The following is a 15,860-nucleotide window of genomic DNA, read 5'->3' on the forward strand; positions in this document are numbered from 1 at the left end:
TTTTTTTTTTTTTTTTTTTTTTTTTTGCCTTTTAGGGAAATCCTAAAATTATTTTTAAAAAATTATTTTCCATCTAAGCCTCCAAGTGTCCGTCAAGCATTTGTCCACGTCCTTCACAAACCTTTGTCCCATAAAATCCACTCTCATTATAACTTCCCAATATTTTTGTCCACCTAAACACCCAACATACTTTATTTATTATTGTTATTATTTTAATATTAAAAATTGAACTCTGAACATCGCTCTTTAGACACTAACAATTATTTTAAAAGTTAATGATTTAATCTCTGCTACTGTAAATTTAAAATAAAATTTTATCTTTACTACTATACTACAATATAGTTAAAATTAAAAAAAATAAAATAAAATTAATTAATTTAATATTAACTAAATTTTTTCTAGAGAGTTTTTCAAATTATTTTATTTGAACATTTGATTTAAATATAAAATTTATTGTTATAATTAAGTATATTAATTACATTATCTAAATATTTATGTACGGTAGTAAATTTAAATAATTTTTACCATTAAAAAAAAACGAAAGAAAATTTATTAGATATGAAATTAAGATTAATATTTGAAGGGACCAAAAAGTCAAACACATAATTTAATAATTAAAGAAAAAGTACAAATAATGCAATCTTAAATTTGAAGCCAAGAGAGGGAAAAAGGAAAAATAAAAATAAAAACAAGGAGGTTGCAGGGGATGACAATGGACATGGGAACAGAGTAGCACACCCTCGGATTTGCTAGATATTTAACGGGACAAAACAGAGCGACTTGGTTGAGTAAACGACGACGGTTGAAAGAGCCACCACCGTCTCTTCCGCGCTCCGCCGGAACAAAAGAAAAATCTGGCAGTTCCAATCCAATTTCCGTCTTTAAAATCCCTCCCCACGGCGTTTCTCTCACACAATTCAATTCACCATGATCACTGAATCAATGCTTCTCAATCCATTGGCCCATTTTTCATCCTGGGACTCCCTCGACGATCCCACCGTCGCCGCCGCCGCCGCAATCTCCTCCTATCTCACTTCCGGTCACGTGTCGCCGCTTGATTCGCCTACGAGAGCGGTTATGGAGTTCGATTCGTCATTCTGGGAGGAACAGGATCTGCCGGCGGCGGTGGACGCGTTCACCTGCGACGATTTTCGTATGTACGAGTTCAAAGTTCGCTCGTGCGCACGTGGGAGGTCGCACGATTGGACTAAATGTCCGTACGCTCACGCCGGCGAGAAGGCTCGCCGCCGTGATCCGAGGAAGTTCAACTATTCTGGTACTGAATGCCCTGCTTTACGCCATGGGTGCTGTAAGAAAGGGGACGCCTGTGAGTTCGCTCATGGGACATTCGAAATTTGGCTCCACCCAGACCGGTACCGGACTCAGCCGTGCCGTGACGGAATCGCCTGCCGGCGGCGAGTCTGTTTCTTCGCCCATACGTTGGAGCAACTCCGGATTCCGGCGAAACAGAGCCTCATGTCTCCACGGGCGGGTAAGGAAATCGACGCTGCTGTAACATCGCCGACGTCGATCCTAATCTCGCCGGATTCGCCTCCAATGTCTCCGATCAGCCCTGTAACCACCGGCGGCGAATCGTTCAGCAGATTAGTCCCACTGATGCACAATCTCCAGCTTGACAAATCAAAGAAAATCCCGGCCGTCTCCGGCTTCGTTTCAAGCCCCCGGCGGAACTCCGGCGGGTTCGATCTGTGGGACAGAACTTTCGAAGAAGAACCGGCAATGGAGAGAGTGGAATCTGGAAGAAACCTCCGTGCCCAAATGTACGCCAAATTAATGAGAGAGAATTCGGTGGACAGAATCCGGCCACTGATATCGGCCGGATCTCAAAGCTAATTTCAGAATGAAGAAGAAGCCGCCGCCGCCGCCGCCGCCATGGATTCCAATTCTTACATTATCCAGTTTTCTGTGAAACGAATCGTTTTGTTGTTTCTTTTATGCTAATTTCTGTAAATGGGTTTGATGTTAATACGTGGAGTAAGTGAGTGATTCCATAATTTTCCCCATTTGTAAAGAAACTCAAAGGGAATCAATAAATTTGTTTTAATTCAAAATTGATAGAACCGACTCGTTGAGCTCGTTATTGTACCCCTAAGTCTGATTGTGGGTTAGTGTATGCTCGCACCGTTAAAAAAAGAACGTCAATAATATTCTTCGACATTTGAGAATTTGATACTATGTTAGACAAACATGACTGTCCACACTGGTATAATATTGTCCACTTTGAGTATGAACTCTCATGGCTTTGATCTGAGCTTCCGAAAAGGCATCACGTTTGTATTCTATGATTATAAACACAGGATCATTCCCTAAATTAAAGTGTGTGAGACTTTTATCATCCAACAATCATAACATAATTTCTTTACGAGATGTATATGTATGTTTATGGCATTTCATACATGGTACATCATGATGTTTTAGTAAGACATAAACATAGTCATATCAACATAGCAGACACGCATCAAACATAAAAGGAAATACATTCATTATATAGTTCATTTAAATATCATAACATAAATAATAATGTGTAAAGAGGGCCACAAGATATATATTAGTCGTGCATCAAACAATTTCGTTCAAGCTACCTCGTTGATGTTCTAACAGTACATTAGCTTACAATTTCCGGCTTAACTTAGTCCTCCTAAGCTCATCTTAACTTATCATTCTAGGTTCATGTCAATCAAAATTCAGTTTCACCTAAGATTTTCCATTCGTTCAAAAAATCGAGTTTAAAGTCTAGTTATGAAGCCGACATAACTTAATTATTTATATGTATAATTTAATGATATTATCGAGTTTAACCATTTCTTTTACATTATTTTTAGATGTGACTAAAACTCGAAGAGCTTATTATTTGTGTATCCTATGTATTTTTCATTGTAGTGCTTAGAACTCGGTAATTTATAGCGGTGAATACAAGGGTCATTTGTAATCTCCATTATAGTAAAATCTACATTTACATAAAATTAGAAGTGGTCTCGAGTTTAGAGCGAACAAATATATTTAAAAAAAAAAAACTCTAGGTTGTTGGTGGTTAGAAATTCCTAATTTTAAAAAACGAGATAGTTAATAAAAACAATCTAAAATATATAAATTTTGTGTTTGAATTTAGCAGGTGGAATATAGTTAACACGTATCTATAATCTCAATCAATTGTACTATGTTCAAGTTGATCTAAAACACATTAAATTGAGTTCAAACATAATTAGTGGACTTCTGACATAAAAAAGTTCAAATCACGTGTATCATTTGATGCTAATTTCAAAACATTTTATAAGGGGAAATGGTTACTAATTCTGGTCTCTAGCCTCGTCGGTTTACGACCCTCTCGCCCTCTTTTCGAACTTTAACCAAATAGGTTAGAAAAACAAGCCAAGATTCTTTTAAGAGTCTCCCATTATGGGATGAGCTAAAGCATAGCATGTGAGATGTTGTGAGAAGAATAGAGTATGGTTTTGATATCATTTCCTTATAAAGTAAGTGGTGCACATAATTGAATCCCGCATTTGGATTTGAGGAAAAAAGCACTGAACTTGAGCCATTTTGTGAGGGAATATCATTATAGAGTGGACCCATATGCTATTTCACATTCATATGCTTCCTTGTTACTTGTGAGAAAACTTGGAACTTTCCTCGTCTTCGGACAAAAACTAGTGTCGAAATAGGTCCAAGCCTCGATATTCGTCACTTCCGACGTGGGGATCTTACAATTCACCTCCCTTCAAGACCTAGCGTTCTCGCTGACACTTGTTCCTTTCTCTAACCGATGTGGGACTCCCAATCCACCTCCCTTCGAGGCCAATGTCCTTGCTGGCACATCGCCTCGTGTCCACCCCCTTCAAGGCTTAGCATCCTTGTTATCACTATCGCCTAGTGTCTGACTCTGATACAATTTGTAATAATTCAAGTTCACCGCTAGCAGATATTGTCTACTTTCGAGCTTTAAAAACGCGTCTGCTAGGGAGCAGTTTTCACACCCTTATAAAAAAAACTTCATTCTCCCCTCCGGGGTCCAGCTCCTTGTTGACACACTGCCTAATGGTTACCCCTTTGGGGCTCCGATTCCTCGCTAACACATCAGTGTTTGGGTCTGATACCATTTGTAACGGCCCAAGTCCACCGCTAGCAGATATTGTTCTTTTAGACTTTGTTTCGAGTTTTCCCTCCAGATTTTTAAAATGTGTATGCTAGTGAGAAGTTTCCACACACTTTTAAAAAATACTTCATACTCCTCCCCAACCGATATAAGATCTCACAGTTCACTTCCCCTTCAGGGCCTAGCGTTCTCGTTGGTACTCGTTCCCTTCTATAATCGATGTGAGACCCCCTAATCCACCCCCTTCAAGACCCAGCATCCTTGCTAATACACCACCTAATGTCTACTCCCTTCGGGGCTCAGATTTCTCATTGACACATAACTCGGTGTCTGACTGTGATACCATTTGTAATGACCTAAGCCCACCGTTAGCAGGTATTATCTTCTTTAGACTTTCCCTTTCAAGCTTTTCTTCAAGATTTTTAAAACACGTTTACTAGAGTAGTTTCCACACTTTTATAAAAATGATAATGAATTATCTTAAACTTGTTTTGTGGCCATTGATGATTTTGTAATTGAGCTAGCTTTAGAAGCATTAGCAGCAAACCCCTCTCCCATTCAACCTTGGGGGGTGAGATAGGGTGAAGAAGCAAACAGCCATGGGAAGAGCTCCATGTTGTGACAAAGCCAATGTAAAGAAAGGTCCTTGGTCTCCTGATGAGGATGCCACTCTCAAACTCTATGTGGAAACTCATGGCACTGCTGGTACCTGGATTGCTCTGCCCACAAAAGCTGGTGAACTCTCTTTCTTGTTTTCAACTTGAATTACCACCATTTTTGTTTGATATCTCTCTGTTATGCATTAAAAACTGCAGGGCTAAAGAGATGTGGCAAGAGCTGCAGGTTACGGTGGCTAAACTATCTCAGACCCAACATCAAGCATGGAGACTTTACAGAGGATGAAGACAATCTCATCTTTAATCTCTATAATCAACATGGAAGCAGGCAAGTTTGGTAGTTTTTTCAGCCCTGGATCTATATAGATATGTTTGCTTTTTAGAATCTGAAATTTTCGATATTCGTCTGAAACAAGGATTCGGATTTAGGATTTTTTTTTTTACGTGAGATCTCACCTCGTGGTTGGAGAGGAGAACGAAACATTGTTTACAAGGGTGTGGAAAGCTCTCTATAGCTTTTAAAACTTTGAGAGAAAGCCCGGGCAATATGCTTGCAAGGAGTTCGAGCCTTGAAGGGGGTAGACATTAGGCGGTGTGCCAGAGTTGGGTCCTGAAAGGGTGTGGATTGTGAGATCCACATCGGTTGGGGAGGACAACAAAACATTGTTTATAAGAGTGTGGAAACCTCTCCGTAGCATACATGTTTTAAAACTTTGAGGAAAAGTCTGAAAGGAAAAGTCCAAAGATGACAATATCTGCTAGTAAGCAGTGAGTTTGAATGTTACAAATGGTATCAGGGTCGAACATCGGGCGATGTGCTAGCGAGGAGGCTAAGCCTCGAAGGAGGGTACACACTAGACAGTATGCCAACAAGGAGCTAGGCCCCGAAGGAGTGTGGATTGTGAGATCTACATTGGTTGGGGAGGAGAACAAAGCATTCTTTACAAGGATGTAGAAACCTCTCCCTAGCAAATGTGTCAGGGTAGATTGTGAGATCCACATCGGTTGGGGAGGAGAACAAAACATTCTTTATATGGGTGTGGAAATCTCTTCGTAGCAACATGTTTAAAGTTGTGAGGGAAAGCCTGAAAGGGAAAGTCCAAAGAGGACAATATCTGCTAGCGGTGGGCTTGGGTGTTACAATGATATCAGAGCCAGACACCCAGCAGTGTGTCAGTGAGGAGGCTAAACCCCAAAAGGGGGTGGATACTAGGTGGTGTGCTAGGATCTGGGCCTAAAGGGAGTGGATTATGAAATCCACTTCAATTGGGGAGGAGAACGAAATATTTTTTTATAAGGGTGTGGAAACTGCTAGTAGACGCATTTTAAAAATCTTAAGGGAAAATTGAAAGGGAAAGCCTAAAGAGGATAATATCTACTAGCAGTAAGCTTGAATGTTACAAATGGTCAGTGCCGGACATCGAGCGATGTGCCAGCGAGAAGACTGAGACTCGAAGGAGGGTACACACTAGACGGTGTGCCAACAAGGAGCTAGGCCCCGAAGGAGTGTAGATAGTGAGATCCACATTGATTAGAGAGGAGAACTAAACATCCTTTACAAGGGTGTAGAAACCTCTCCCTAGTGAACGCGTTAGGGCTGGATTGTGAGATCCACATTGATTGGAGATGGAGAGGGGAACGAAACATTCATAAGGGTGTAGAAACCTATTTATAAGGGTGTGTACAACTCTCCATAACAGACACGTTACCTCTCTTTAGCAGACACGTTTTAAAAACTTCTATTGTATTGTTTAGTTAAAGTTTTGAGATGATAATCGTTGATTGTTGTGTTATGATGGGTCAGATGGTCTAGCATAGCCTCTCAACTCCCTGGTAGAACAGACAATGATGTGAAAAACCATTGGAATACTAAACTGAAGAAGAAGAAGAAGCTATTAGTTGCAGCAGGCAAAACTAAGCTCCAAACCATGAGCAGCACTGAGACCTCACTGCCACAAACAATCTCAAACTCTGCTGGTTTTGACTCTGTTGCTCAGTTTCAGATTCCTAATGTCTCCCCTTCAAGCTTTTCCGACATGGTTCCTGGCGGCCGTGGTTATGGTAGAGATGAATGGGGTCTAATGGAAGACTGGGGCTGTTACTTCTCACCCGACATGGTCTGCACCATGTTTTTTAAGGAGAAAAATGGTAAATTATGTCTCTAACAAACCCATATCTCTGTTGGGTTCTTATAAAATGGTTCATATGGAGCTTTCGAACAACCTCTTCCTTAATCGAGACTCAACTCCTCTAGAGCTCTCGAACAAAGTACACCATTTTGGCTACACCTTTGAGATTCACAACTTCTTTGTTCGACTTTTGAGAACTCTATTAACATGATTAAGTTAAGAACATGACTCTAATACTATGTTAGAAACCACGACCCCCCATGTATTTCTTATTTATAAACTCATGATCATCAAGCTGGATAATGTGAGATTTTCTCCCAACAATTCTCGATAGACTAGAGGAGAGACAACTAACAGATCAATATTCTAACAAAAATAAAAGAAGCAAATCGAGTGCTAAGGAATTATTTAGGACTGCTCTAGCTATTAAATCAGATAAAACAACACTAAATATTAGGTTTAACATCCCTGAAAGTTAATGACTGATTGTTTGGGACAAATCTTAGTTCACGAATTTATGAAGCGTTGAATAGTTAATCATTGTCGTTATTTCACTACTAGCTGCTGATATAGGATTTCAATCGTGAATGAATCATTCATCAATCTCAATGTCTCTGATCATGCATAGCATAAAAGGATTGGCAAAAGTCGCACAGAATAATTTTGATTGCAAATGATACGATTACAGATTAATTTACACAATCTAAAATGAGATAAAGGGCTTTCGATTCTATCAATTCTAAATGTGTCTAAATTCTCGTTTCATCCAGACATTCAAGAGTATGAGGATGATAGAAAAAGTTCACATCGGCGATCAAGATAAGATAATAAAGACAAGAACAATCAATATTACCAATTTGAAGGAATCAAATCAATAACTCACAAGGGATTATTCCTTAGCATGTTGTGATCAAGTGCCGATAATTCATTTGCCTCGAGAGTGTTTAGGCAACAAACGCTATAAACGAGTACTTTTTAGACAAAAAAGAAAAAAAAGATTGAACTTTCGCTATGTGACATCATGGCTAAATTTAGGGCATAGCTCTAATACCATGTTAGTTGAACACGACTCTCCACTATGGTATGATATTGTCCACTTTGAGTATAAGCTCTACTTTGGTTTGAGCTTTTTAAGAGGCTCAGGTAGATAATATTTCTTATATAAACACGAGATTATTCCCTAAATTAGCATGTGGGACTTTTCTCAACATTCTTAACTAATTGAATTGTTACACGTTTTAAAATATAGAACACGAGAAAATTATAAATCATGCACTAAATTATCAAGTTTGTGCATATATAACATATTTTTAATAAATATTTAAAATATCGAGCGACATCTCTATATACGATGTTGGAGGATATTTTAATATTTTTTAAAAGTGGAAGGATATTAATTAATTATTATTTTTATATCAAATGAAGTATTGATTGATGTATTAGATTTTTTAAAAAAAAATATTGGAAGTAAAATACAAAATTTTATTTCAAAATTAAAAAACCAAATTCAACTAAGAAATATTGCTTCGTTGTCTCTTCTGTTCTTTCAGCTTTTATCTCCGCCATCACAGACGTAAAGAAGGTTGAAACAATCATCGCGGCCTCCTCTGATTTCCGTCTTTCCCAGGATCTGAAGCTTCCCTGCTACTCTTAGGTACATCAATTCTTCTTTCTTTCTCTTTTCTCTTCGGAATCGATTACTTTTAACTATATTAGCTCCAGCTCTCTGAGTTTTTCTTTTGTGTTTTCGTTTTGGATCTACTGCCTAGATCTTTCTCCAATTGCTTGTATTCTCTGGTTTTAATTTTGTAATATTTTGTGATAGATTTCGCAGATCTGCCATGGATTTCATGAAGGTTTTCGATCAAACTGTCCGTGAAATGTGAGGCTCGAACTAGTTCATATTCAATTTGGATACCCAATCTTTTCCCCCCCCGTTATATTTATTTAGTTTTCTAGATGGAAGTTAGCCTTCTAGTAGCTTTAAACTTTGATTTTTTTATGTGATTTCCATTTTTATTCTATCTATTAATTACAGAAAAAGGGAGGTGAATTTGAAGGTCTTGAAGGTTCCGGAAATCGAACAGAAGGTTTGGATAATGCATTTTCTTTTCGCGGATATCTCAATTTAGATGTTTACCTCGTTATTGTTATGGGTTCTTCCTCCCTTGCCGTTAATAGATCTAAGAAACTCTCGAGCCGTTAGTTCAATTATCAATATCCCGCTTCACCCTCCTCAGAAGAATGTGATTCCAGCAACATTTGGGTGGATTTCTGGGAATATTGATGTTGCTTAGTATTGTAGCATTCAACTCCAACAATGGCGATTACTAGGCATGTGGTCCAAATCCATGCTGCAATCACATTCTTTTGAACTCCTCGTTTTCCATTTAAGTGGATATTTCAATTTGATCGGTCATGTTCCGGATGGCCCTCAGGGACTTGCCTTTTCAGATACAATGGATTAAGTTTCAGAGCAGACCCACCTCTAATGAAGTATTTAATATTGTATTGTTGGAGGATTGAACTTCTCAATGTGATTTCATAACTGGTTGTCATCACTGCTACAGGTGCTGGATGCAACAGATGATGAACCATGGGGTCCTCATGGATCCGCACTGGCAGAAATAGCGCAAGCTACAAAGAAATTGTAAAGTTACAACTCTTTTCATTCCATACCGCTCTTTCCTTCTTCAATCAAGCACTGATTTTTGCTTCACGGTTGATTTTAATTGTTCAGTTCTGAAACTCAGATGGTTATGAGTGTTCTCTGGACAAGATTGAGTGAAACTGGTAAGAATTGGCGTCTTGTCTATAAGGTAAAGTTTTATTTGTTCCCAGTTGAATATGATCTTATTACCTGACAAATAATATCACTCTTGCTTATGAACGGCACTGTCAACTTCTTTAGGCTTTGGCTGTAATAGAATATTTGGTGTCGCATGGATCTGAACGTGCAGTGGATGACATTATTGAACATACTTTCCAGATATCTGTAAGAATGTTTTGAAAATTTGCTTTACAGTGCAGTTCAGCTCTTTAGAGACTGTCTTATTATTTTTTTTTTTTTTTGTGTTTTATTTTTGTTGGATAGTCACTCTCGAATTTTGAATATGTTGAGCCAAGTGGCAAGGACATGGGGATAAATGTCAGGAAGAAGGCTGAAAATATTGTCGCCCTTTTGAATGATAAAGATAAAATACAAGAAGTGAGAAATAAAGCTGCTGCAAATCGTGAAAAGTAAGTGAATATTTAAGGAATCTGATTCTATTTTCTTTCTTTAGATTGACTACCTACGAATAGACAGTTATATTTATGAGCTTCTCCTCACACTAATTGATCCTTGGTTAAAATAATAAAAGGGGGTGGAGGGTAAAACCTCTGACCATGTAGTAAATAAATAACATTAACAATTCCCATAATTATAGCATCAGACTATACCAGTTTGCTTGGGCTTTAATCTCTGCTGCGAGATCAGTTATATTAAATATGTTTGAATGCTCATATCAGCCAAATGAAGATAAAGTGTAGCCATTATCGACTTTCATCTATATTTTGCAAGGACTGAATTTCGTGTGCTATCTCTCCTTATAATTACTTTCATCTACACTAAATTAGTGGATGTAGGCAATTGAACAAGAGATACAGTAAGCCTAGGAGTTTATTTATGCAAATTCTTCTTGTTTCAATACCAAATTCTCATCATTTTGGTTAATGTTAGAAGTATTGACATGAAATAAAATATTAATCTTATAAAAAAAAGTAGAAATAATTACATTTATTATAACCCGTCAACTTAATCTTTTGGATTGTTTGATGATTTAACATGTAACAAAGCAAGAGGTTCTGTATTCAAACCTTATAATGTCATTTTCTGTCAAATTAATATTGATTTCCTCTTGGGATGTCTTTTACAAATTTTCAAGCTTTCAAGTTAGTGAGAGTTTCCAAGTATTGATATAATTAAATTTATTGTAATCATCAACTTAGCTTTTTGGTTGATTGATGATTTAAAAGTTCGCTGGGACCTCAGTCACCATGCAAATTTATTTTTCAAAATAACTAATGTACATGTCCATTCTTAGGTACTTTGGACTTTCATCTACTGGGATTACTTACAAGTCAGGCTCAGCCTCGTATGGCAGCAGTAGCTTTAGCAGTGATAGTTATCAAGGTCAGAGTAGCTTTAGAAGCGATAGATTTCGTGATAGGAGCAGCGGCAGGGATTCATTTAGGAAGGAAAAAGAAGATCAGGATGACTTTAAAAGGTCAAATTGGTCTACTAAGCAGGATTATAGCAAGGGTTCTGCACAAGACAGCAGGTATGTACTTGTAGAATATTTACCTTTTTACTTGATTCTATTTGCTGAATACGATGGTACATTCTTGGAGTAGGTTCTGCAAACAAACAACACCTCTGTTCCTTTGAGCCATGGTTCTTTTGCTAGGTTTCGTTTGGACTCTGTGATCTATTGCAGAATTATATTACTGGAGAAGTGTCAGTGGATAATCTTTTTAAAATGAGAAGTTGATCAGAAGTTATTGCGTCTATGGTTGGAGTTTTTAAATTTTGGAGAATTCATTGTGAAGTTTCATGTTGTTTGGTCTTAAATTATTGCGTCTCATATATAAACAGACAGGCATTGCCTCTATATTTCTATATTGTCTTGCTTCCTAATACGGAGAATTCTCTTTCAGCAAGGATCAAAGTAAAACATCATCGGGAACATCGAAGTTCTCAAAAAAGTCAAATGACTCTGCAAATAAGGGTGTCTCCTTCAGCTCTAGTCCCCAAACAAATAGTTCTGACGAAGATTTTGATGATTTTGATCCTCGTGGGAATTCCACCACCACCACCACAAGTAAGTGTTTTGAATTTTGAAATGTTTATGCTTGTTTTATTGCAATAAGATAATTGGTGTGTTAATTTTGAACGTGGTTTACTTTTGTAGCTTAAATGCTTAGTGGTCATTTGCCAGTGGATGGACATTCTATACTATATACAAATAGGACTATAAATGTGATTTTTTTTCTACTTTGATTGGTTTTATTTATTTATTCTTAATAATTCAATTACAACGGTTATTTCTCTCAAATTTTCCATGACATTCCTTCCATTATGTTTATTGATTACCATTGTTTTGTTGTATTAAATGAGTATCAAATAATTTTTAGTTTTTTATACTTCCAAAGGAAAGCTAATTAGTAAAATAATGTTATTTTGAAACTAATGAGTAAACTAGAGGTTGTAAAAGAGGTGCTAAGGGTTTGACATCGTGTTTTACGAATGTCTTCCTCATTTCCTTCAATTTGTGTATATTTTGGTAATTTTGGTATAAGACTACTTGTAAGTTACATTGGATCAGAAAAGGTGCAAGAAGTTGATTAAAACTAATAGGTGAAATATGAATAAAATCACTATCTTCTTCCTCACAGTTCTGACGTTGGTTTTAGGTAGTGTTTATCCCATGGGGGTGAGTTTGTATAGTCTAGGTTTGAAAAACCAAACCTACATTTAGTACCTGGGCTTACTTTATCGGTCTTTCCGAGCTTCAATCTTTCTAATCCCATGAAATACACAACACAAGTTACGCACCAGACTACAAAGTTTTTTGTGTGAACTTCGGTTTATGCTGCCCATTTCTCTTGACAATCCGAGTACAAATTACACTAGACCAGATTTCCAACTCAATCTTCACAAACCAAAACTTTACTTAAACTATTGACTAAACATGCCCTTACTCTATTATATATTGGATTTAAAACTTTGACCAACCACAAGTCACAATTACAAAAACTAGTGGGGAGAAAGTTTGAGAGTGATTGTTGTTGGGAGAAAGAGTACTAAGACCTCTATAATTGAGAGTAATCCAATAGGACTGAAATACTATACTCCCCTTCCATGTGACCAAAGTTAGTAAATAACAACACAAAGTAGAGGGATAACAAAAGAGAACACAACACTGAAAGTGTACCAGTCGCCCCAAACTCAAGACTGCATCCAGTCTTGCTAGTTCTACTATAATGGAATATACAAATGACCTTCAAACTCAGGCTAACAATCAACATCAAGAAACCACGACAATGGTTTCCTTGACTTCTAACCACCTCAATGATATTTGCCTAGGATTAGACAAAGAAATAAAAGCCTTCAAACCCACACTCAAAATAAAGCCAACTCACTAAAAGGCAGCGTTGCATGCTATGAGCATTGGTATTAAAATGAAGTCCCGCACGCGTCTTTTGGCTTGAAGGTCTTCTGCAATAGTGTCTCCTTATTCTCCGTTATGGAACACTGCTCTTTTCAAATTAAAGTAGCAACACACACACGGATGTGATTTATTATTGACTGAATACAGGGAGAAGGAAGAAACAATGGGTGACCACATTACTAAATTATATATAGCATGTATTTATTTTCCAACAGTTCTCCCATTCTGAATTAACTTTTTGCCAGAAGCTGCTGTACCAAGCCCCAATGGAGTGGATCTTTTTGAAGATAGTTTAATTGGAGATCTCATGGATGCTCCAACACTTGTTCCTCCTGGAAAGCCTGACAGCAATTCTCCGGAGGTAGATCTGTTTGCAGATGCTACTTTTGTATCAGCTTCACCGCCAATGGAAAAGGAACCCAATTCCTCGCTAAAGGTTCTGGATACTAGTATTTTTAGTGGTTTCATTAAATTCCCCAATTAATACTTGCTCCTGTATTTTGTTTACTGCAATCACTGTCTTGCATTTAGCCAAGTTAGAGATTTACCTTTTGATTCAAGAATAGTATTGCATTTAGCTTGAGGTAAGTCATGCATCTTCGATGCACTTGCATTTTGGTCATCAAGGACATTCTCACATATGTGATTGAAAGCTAATCTACTAGAAATTCTCATTTCGCACAAACTAGACTTTGTTTGAGCTGTCTTCGTATGTATTTCTTTATGAATAATTGAATAATGACTGAAAAAACATGTATTTCTCTTATCAGTTTTGCTTAGCCTCCTCTATTACTACTTATTTGTATTTTTATCTATCAACGGCCATTTTGATGCTCTAACAATGATTTGGTCTCTTTGCTTCTACTCATTATCTCAACAAAATATTATATTCATGAAAGTGTGTGGAGTTATAAGTGCCTCTTTCTGATGTTTAGTTTTTTTTTTTTTTTTTTTTTTTCCTTCGCTTTTCTTTAAAAATAAATTTCTTACCTTTTATCCAGGCTGAGGTTGATCTATTCGCTTCTCAACCTGCTTCAGTTTCTACACCAGTTGACTTTTTTGGCTCTCCTGAGCCGGTTGTGCAAACAGGCACCAACTTTGCCGGTGCAGCAAGAGACAGTAAAGCTTCACAACCTGCGTCACTTTCTGCAACATTCGACTTTTTTGCCTCTTCTGAGCCGATTGTCCAAACAGAAACGAACTTTGCTGGTGCAGCAAGAGACATAAAAGCTTCAAAACCTGCTTCTGTTTCTGCACCAATTGACATTTTTGCCTCTCCAGGGCCCGTTTTGCAAACAGAAACCATTGCTAGCGCAGCAACAAACAGTAAAGTTGTGGATCCTTTTGCTGCTCTTCCACTTAACTCTTTTGATGGGTCAGATCTTTTCGGTGCACCCTCTTCCCATTCTGAACCAGTGTCATCAGTAGAGCCTTCGCAAAATCCTGTTAGTTGCCCATCTAATAATCCAGATGGAAAATCTATCAAAAGTTCATCAGCTCCAGCCAAGAAGAATACTTTTCAGGTCAAATCTGGGATTTGGGCAGATTCACTAAGTCGAGGACTGATTGATCTTAATATCTCGGCTCGTAAGTCTATCTTGACTGCCTCAATCCTTTTTACTGGCCTTTCTTTTTTCATTTCTCTCTTTTTCCCTTCTTGAACTAGTTAAGAGACATTTCGTAGACACTATTCTGGAATAGAAAGTATACCATCTTCAGAATTTTAATAGGGTTGGTGCCTAATAAGATGGACCTCTGAAATAGAAATGTGCAGGATTGGTGCTTGATTGAGCATATTACGTTGTGGTAGAATCAATATCATCTTATTTGTTCTTAAAATATTATATCCTCATCATCACTTCATTGACTCTCTGAAGGCACTTTTGGGTTGTTTCATCTTTCAATAGCTCCCTTAACCCATCATTTTCTTGTCTGCATTGCAGCCAAGAAGGTTTCCCTGGTAGACGTCGGTGTTATGGGTGGACTGAGCGATTTCTCAGATGAGCTGGTGAAAGGACCAGCACCTACTTATCACATGGGGCAAGCAATGGGTGCAGGATCTGGTCTTGGTCGGACGGGATCGCAGGCGATGGGAGATGATTTCTTTTCGCAACTTTCGGGTCAGCAATACCAATTTGGCGCTTTCCAGAAGTAATCTGTTCTTTCACCTGTACCTCCTTTTTCTTCCTGTCAATCTGCGAAGAGTTTGTGGGAAAACCTCGAGCGTTTTGGTCACTTTTGTGGAGACGCCACATATTATTTGATTCGAGGAAATGCCTTGAATAATATAACATGGTTGCTGCGTTTCTTGTGGTCCTATATCTTACTGTGAATGAAGGAATAGTGTTTTGGTTGCTGCGTTTCTTGTGGTTCTATATCTTACTGTGAATGAAGGAATAGTTTGTTCTTTATTTAATATGTTGCCGAAGTAAGACTTGAGCAATTTGACTCCGAAAATATGGACAGAAGGTTATTGCAATACATTACCCATAAATGATTGTGATGCTATAAATGGTGTAAATGTATATATCGTTCCTTCATACGTCTAATTACATGTTCGTCTAATTACATGTTCGTAAGATCGAGAATACATTAGTTTTTCATTTCATTGTCTAAATTTCTGTATTCTATCATTGAGGTCTGGTTCCCTGCCCCTTGTTGAAGTTCATTCAAATCTTATGTGAAATTTAAACTTGAATGCCCGGGGAATGATCATTTTACTCGAGAACAGCTTGACGATGCGTTCTCGAAAGCAAGGTTGAAAATGGTGCCGTTCAATTATTTTCTT

General features: G+C 37.7%; 3 protein-coding genes across 5 annotated transcripts; all 3 read left to right on the forward strand.

The window, feature by feature from the left end:
* Window positions 1-643: 643 nt before the first annotated feature.
* On the forward strand, window positions 644-2,076 carry LOC111496573 (zinc finger CCCH domain-containing protein 20-like). The gene has a single exon (XM_023147058.1). It carries the CDS (start codon window positions 928-930, stop codon window positions 1,852-1,854), a length of 927 nt encoding a protein of 308 aa, XP_023002826.1. The 5' UTR covers window positions 644-927; the 3' UTR covers window positions 1,855-2,076.
* Window positions 2,077-4,635: 2,559 nt separating this feature from the next.
* Window positions 4,636-7,107, forward strand: LOC111496394 (transcription factor MYB36-like). The gene is made up of 3 exons (XM_023146806.1): window positions 4,636-4,849; window positions 4,930-5,059; window positions 6,536-7,107. The coding sequence occupies exons 1-3, from the start codon at window positions 4,714-4,716 to the stop codon at window positions 6,894-6,896; spliced, it is 627 nt and encodes a 208-aa protein (XP_023002574.1). The 5' UTR covers window positions 4,636-4,713; the 3' UTR covers window positions 6,897-7,107.
* A 1,247-nt stretch (window positions 7,108-8,354) lies between these two features.
* On the forward strand, window positions 8,355-15,577 carry LOC111495979 (clathrin interactor EPSIN 1-like). 3 transcript variants are annotated; one of them, XM_023146181.1, is made up of 12 exons: window positions 8,355-8,514; window positions 8,686-8,742; window positions 8,899-8,950; window positions 9,431-9,510; window positions 9,601-9,679; window positions 9,772-9,855; window positions 9,955-10,100; window positions 10,946-11,182; window positions 11,559-11,722; window positions 13,318-13,508; window positions 14,074-14,659; window positions 15,016-15,577. In XM_023146181.1, the coding sequence occupies exons 2-12, from the start codon at window positions 8,702-8,704 to the stop codon at window positions 15,225-15,227; spliced, it is 1,872 nt and encodes a 623-aa protein (XP_023001949.1). In that variant the 5' UTR covers window positions 8,355-8,514; window positions 8,686-8,701; the 3' UTR covers window positions 15,228-15,577. The 3 variants fall into 3 exon arrangements, with proteins under 3 accessions (XP_023001949.1, XP_023001951.1, XP_023001950.1); XM_023146183.1 differs by having other exon boundaries at window positions 13,321-13,508; XM_023146182.1 differs by having other exon boundaries at window positions 8,368-8,514; window positions 8,695-8,742.
* Window positions 15,578-15,860: the final 283 nt, after the last annotated feature.

This window comes from Cucurbita maxima, unplaced genomic scaffold (genome assembly GCF_002738345.1).
Source record: "Cucurbita maxima cultivar Rimu unplaced genomic scaffold, Cmax_1.0 Cma_Scf00022, whole genome shotgun sequence".
In the NCBI taxonomy this organism is placed as follows: Eukaryota; Viridiplantae; Streptophyta; class Magnoliopsida; order Cucurbitales; family Cucurbitaceae; genus Cucurbita; species Cucurbita maxima.

Bases quoted from the DNA above. Each gene is read 5' to 3' on its own strand.
- LOC111496394 (XM_023146806.1), top strand. From the start codon at position 4,714: ATGGGAAGAGCTCCATGTTGTGACAAAGCCAATGTAAAGAAAGGTCCT. The intron at 4,850-4,929 runs GTGAACTCTCTT...TAAAAACTGCAG, and splicing joins TGCTCTGCCCACAAAAGCTG to GGCTAAAGAGATGTGGCAAG. The intron at 5,060-6,535 runs GCAAGTTTGGTA...ATGATGGGTCAG, and splicing joins TATAATCAACATGGAAGCAG to ATGGTCTAGCATAGCCTCTC.
- LOC111496573 (XM_023147058.1), top strand. From the start codon at position 928: ATGATCACTGAATCAATGCTTCTCAATCCATTGGCCCATTTTTCATCC.
- LOC111495979 (XM_023146181.1), top strand. From the start codon at position 8,702: ATGGATTTCATGAAGGTTTTCGATCAAACTGTCCGTGAAAT. The intron at 8,951-9,430 runs GTTTGGATAATG...TCACTGCTACAG, and splicing joins TTCCGGAAATCGAACAGAAG to GTGCTGGATGCAACAGATGA. The intron at 10,101-10,945 runs GTAAGTGAATAT...GTCCATTCTTAG, and splicing joins GCTGCTGCAAATCGTGAAAA to GTACTTTGGACTTTCATCTA.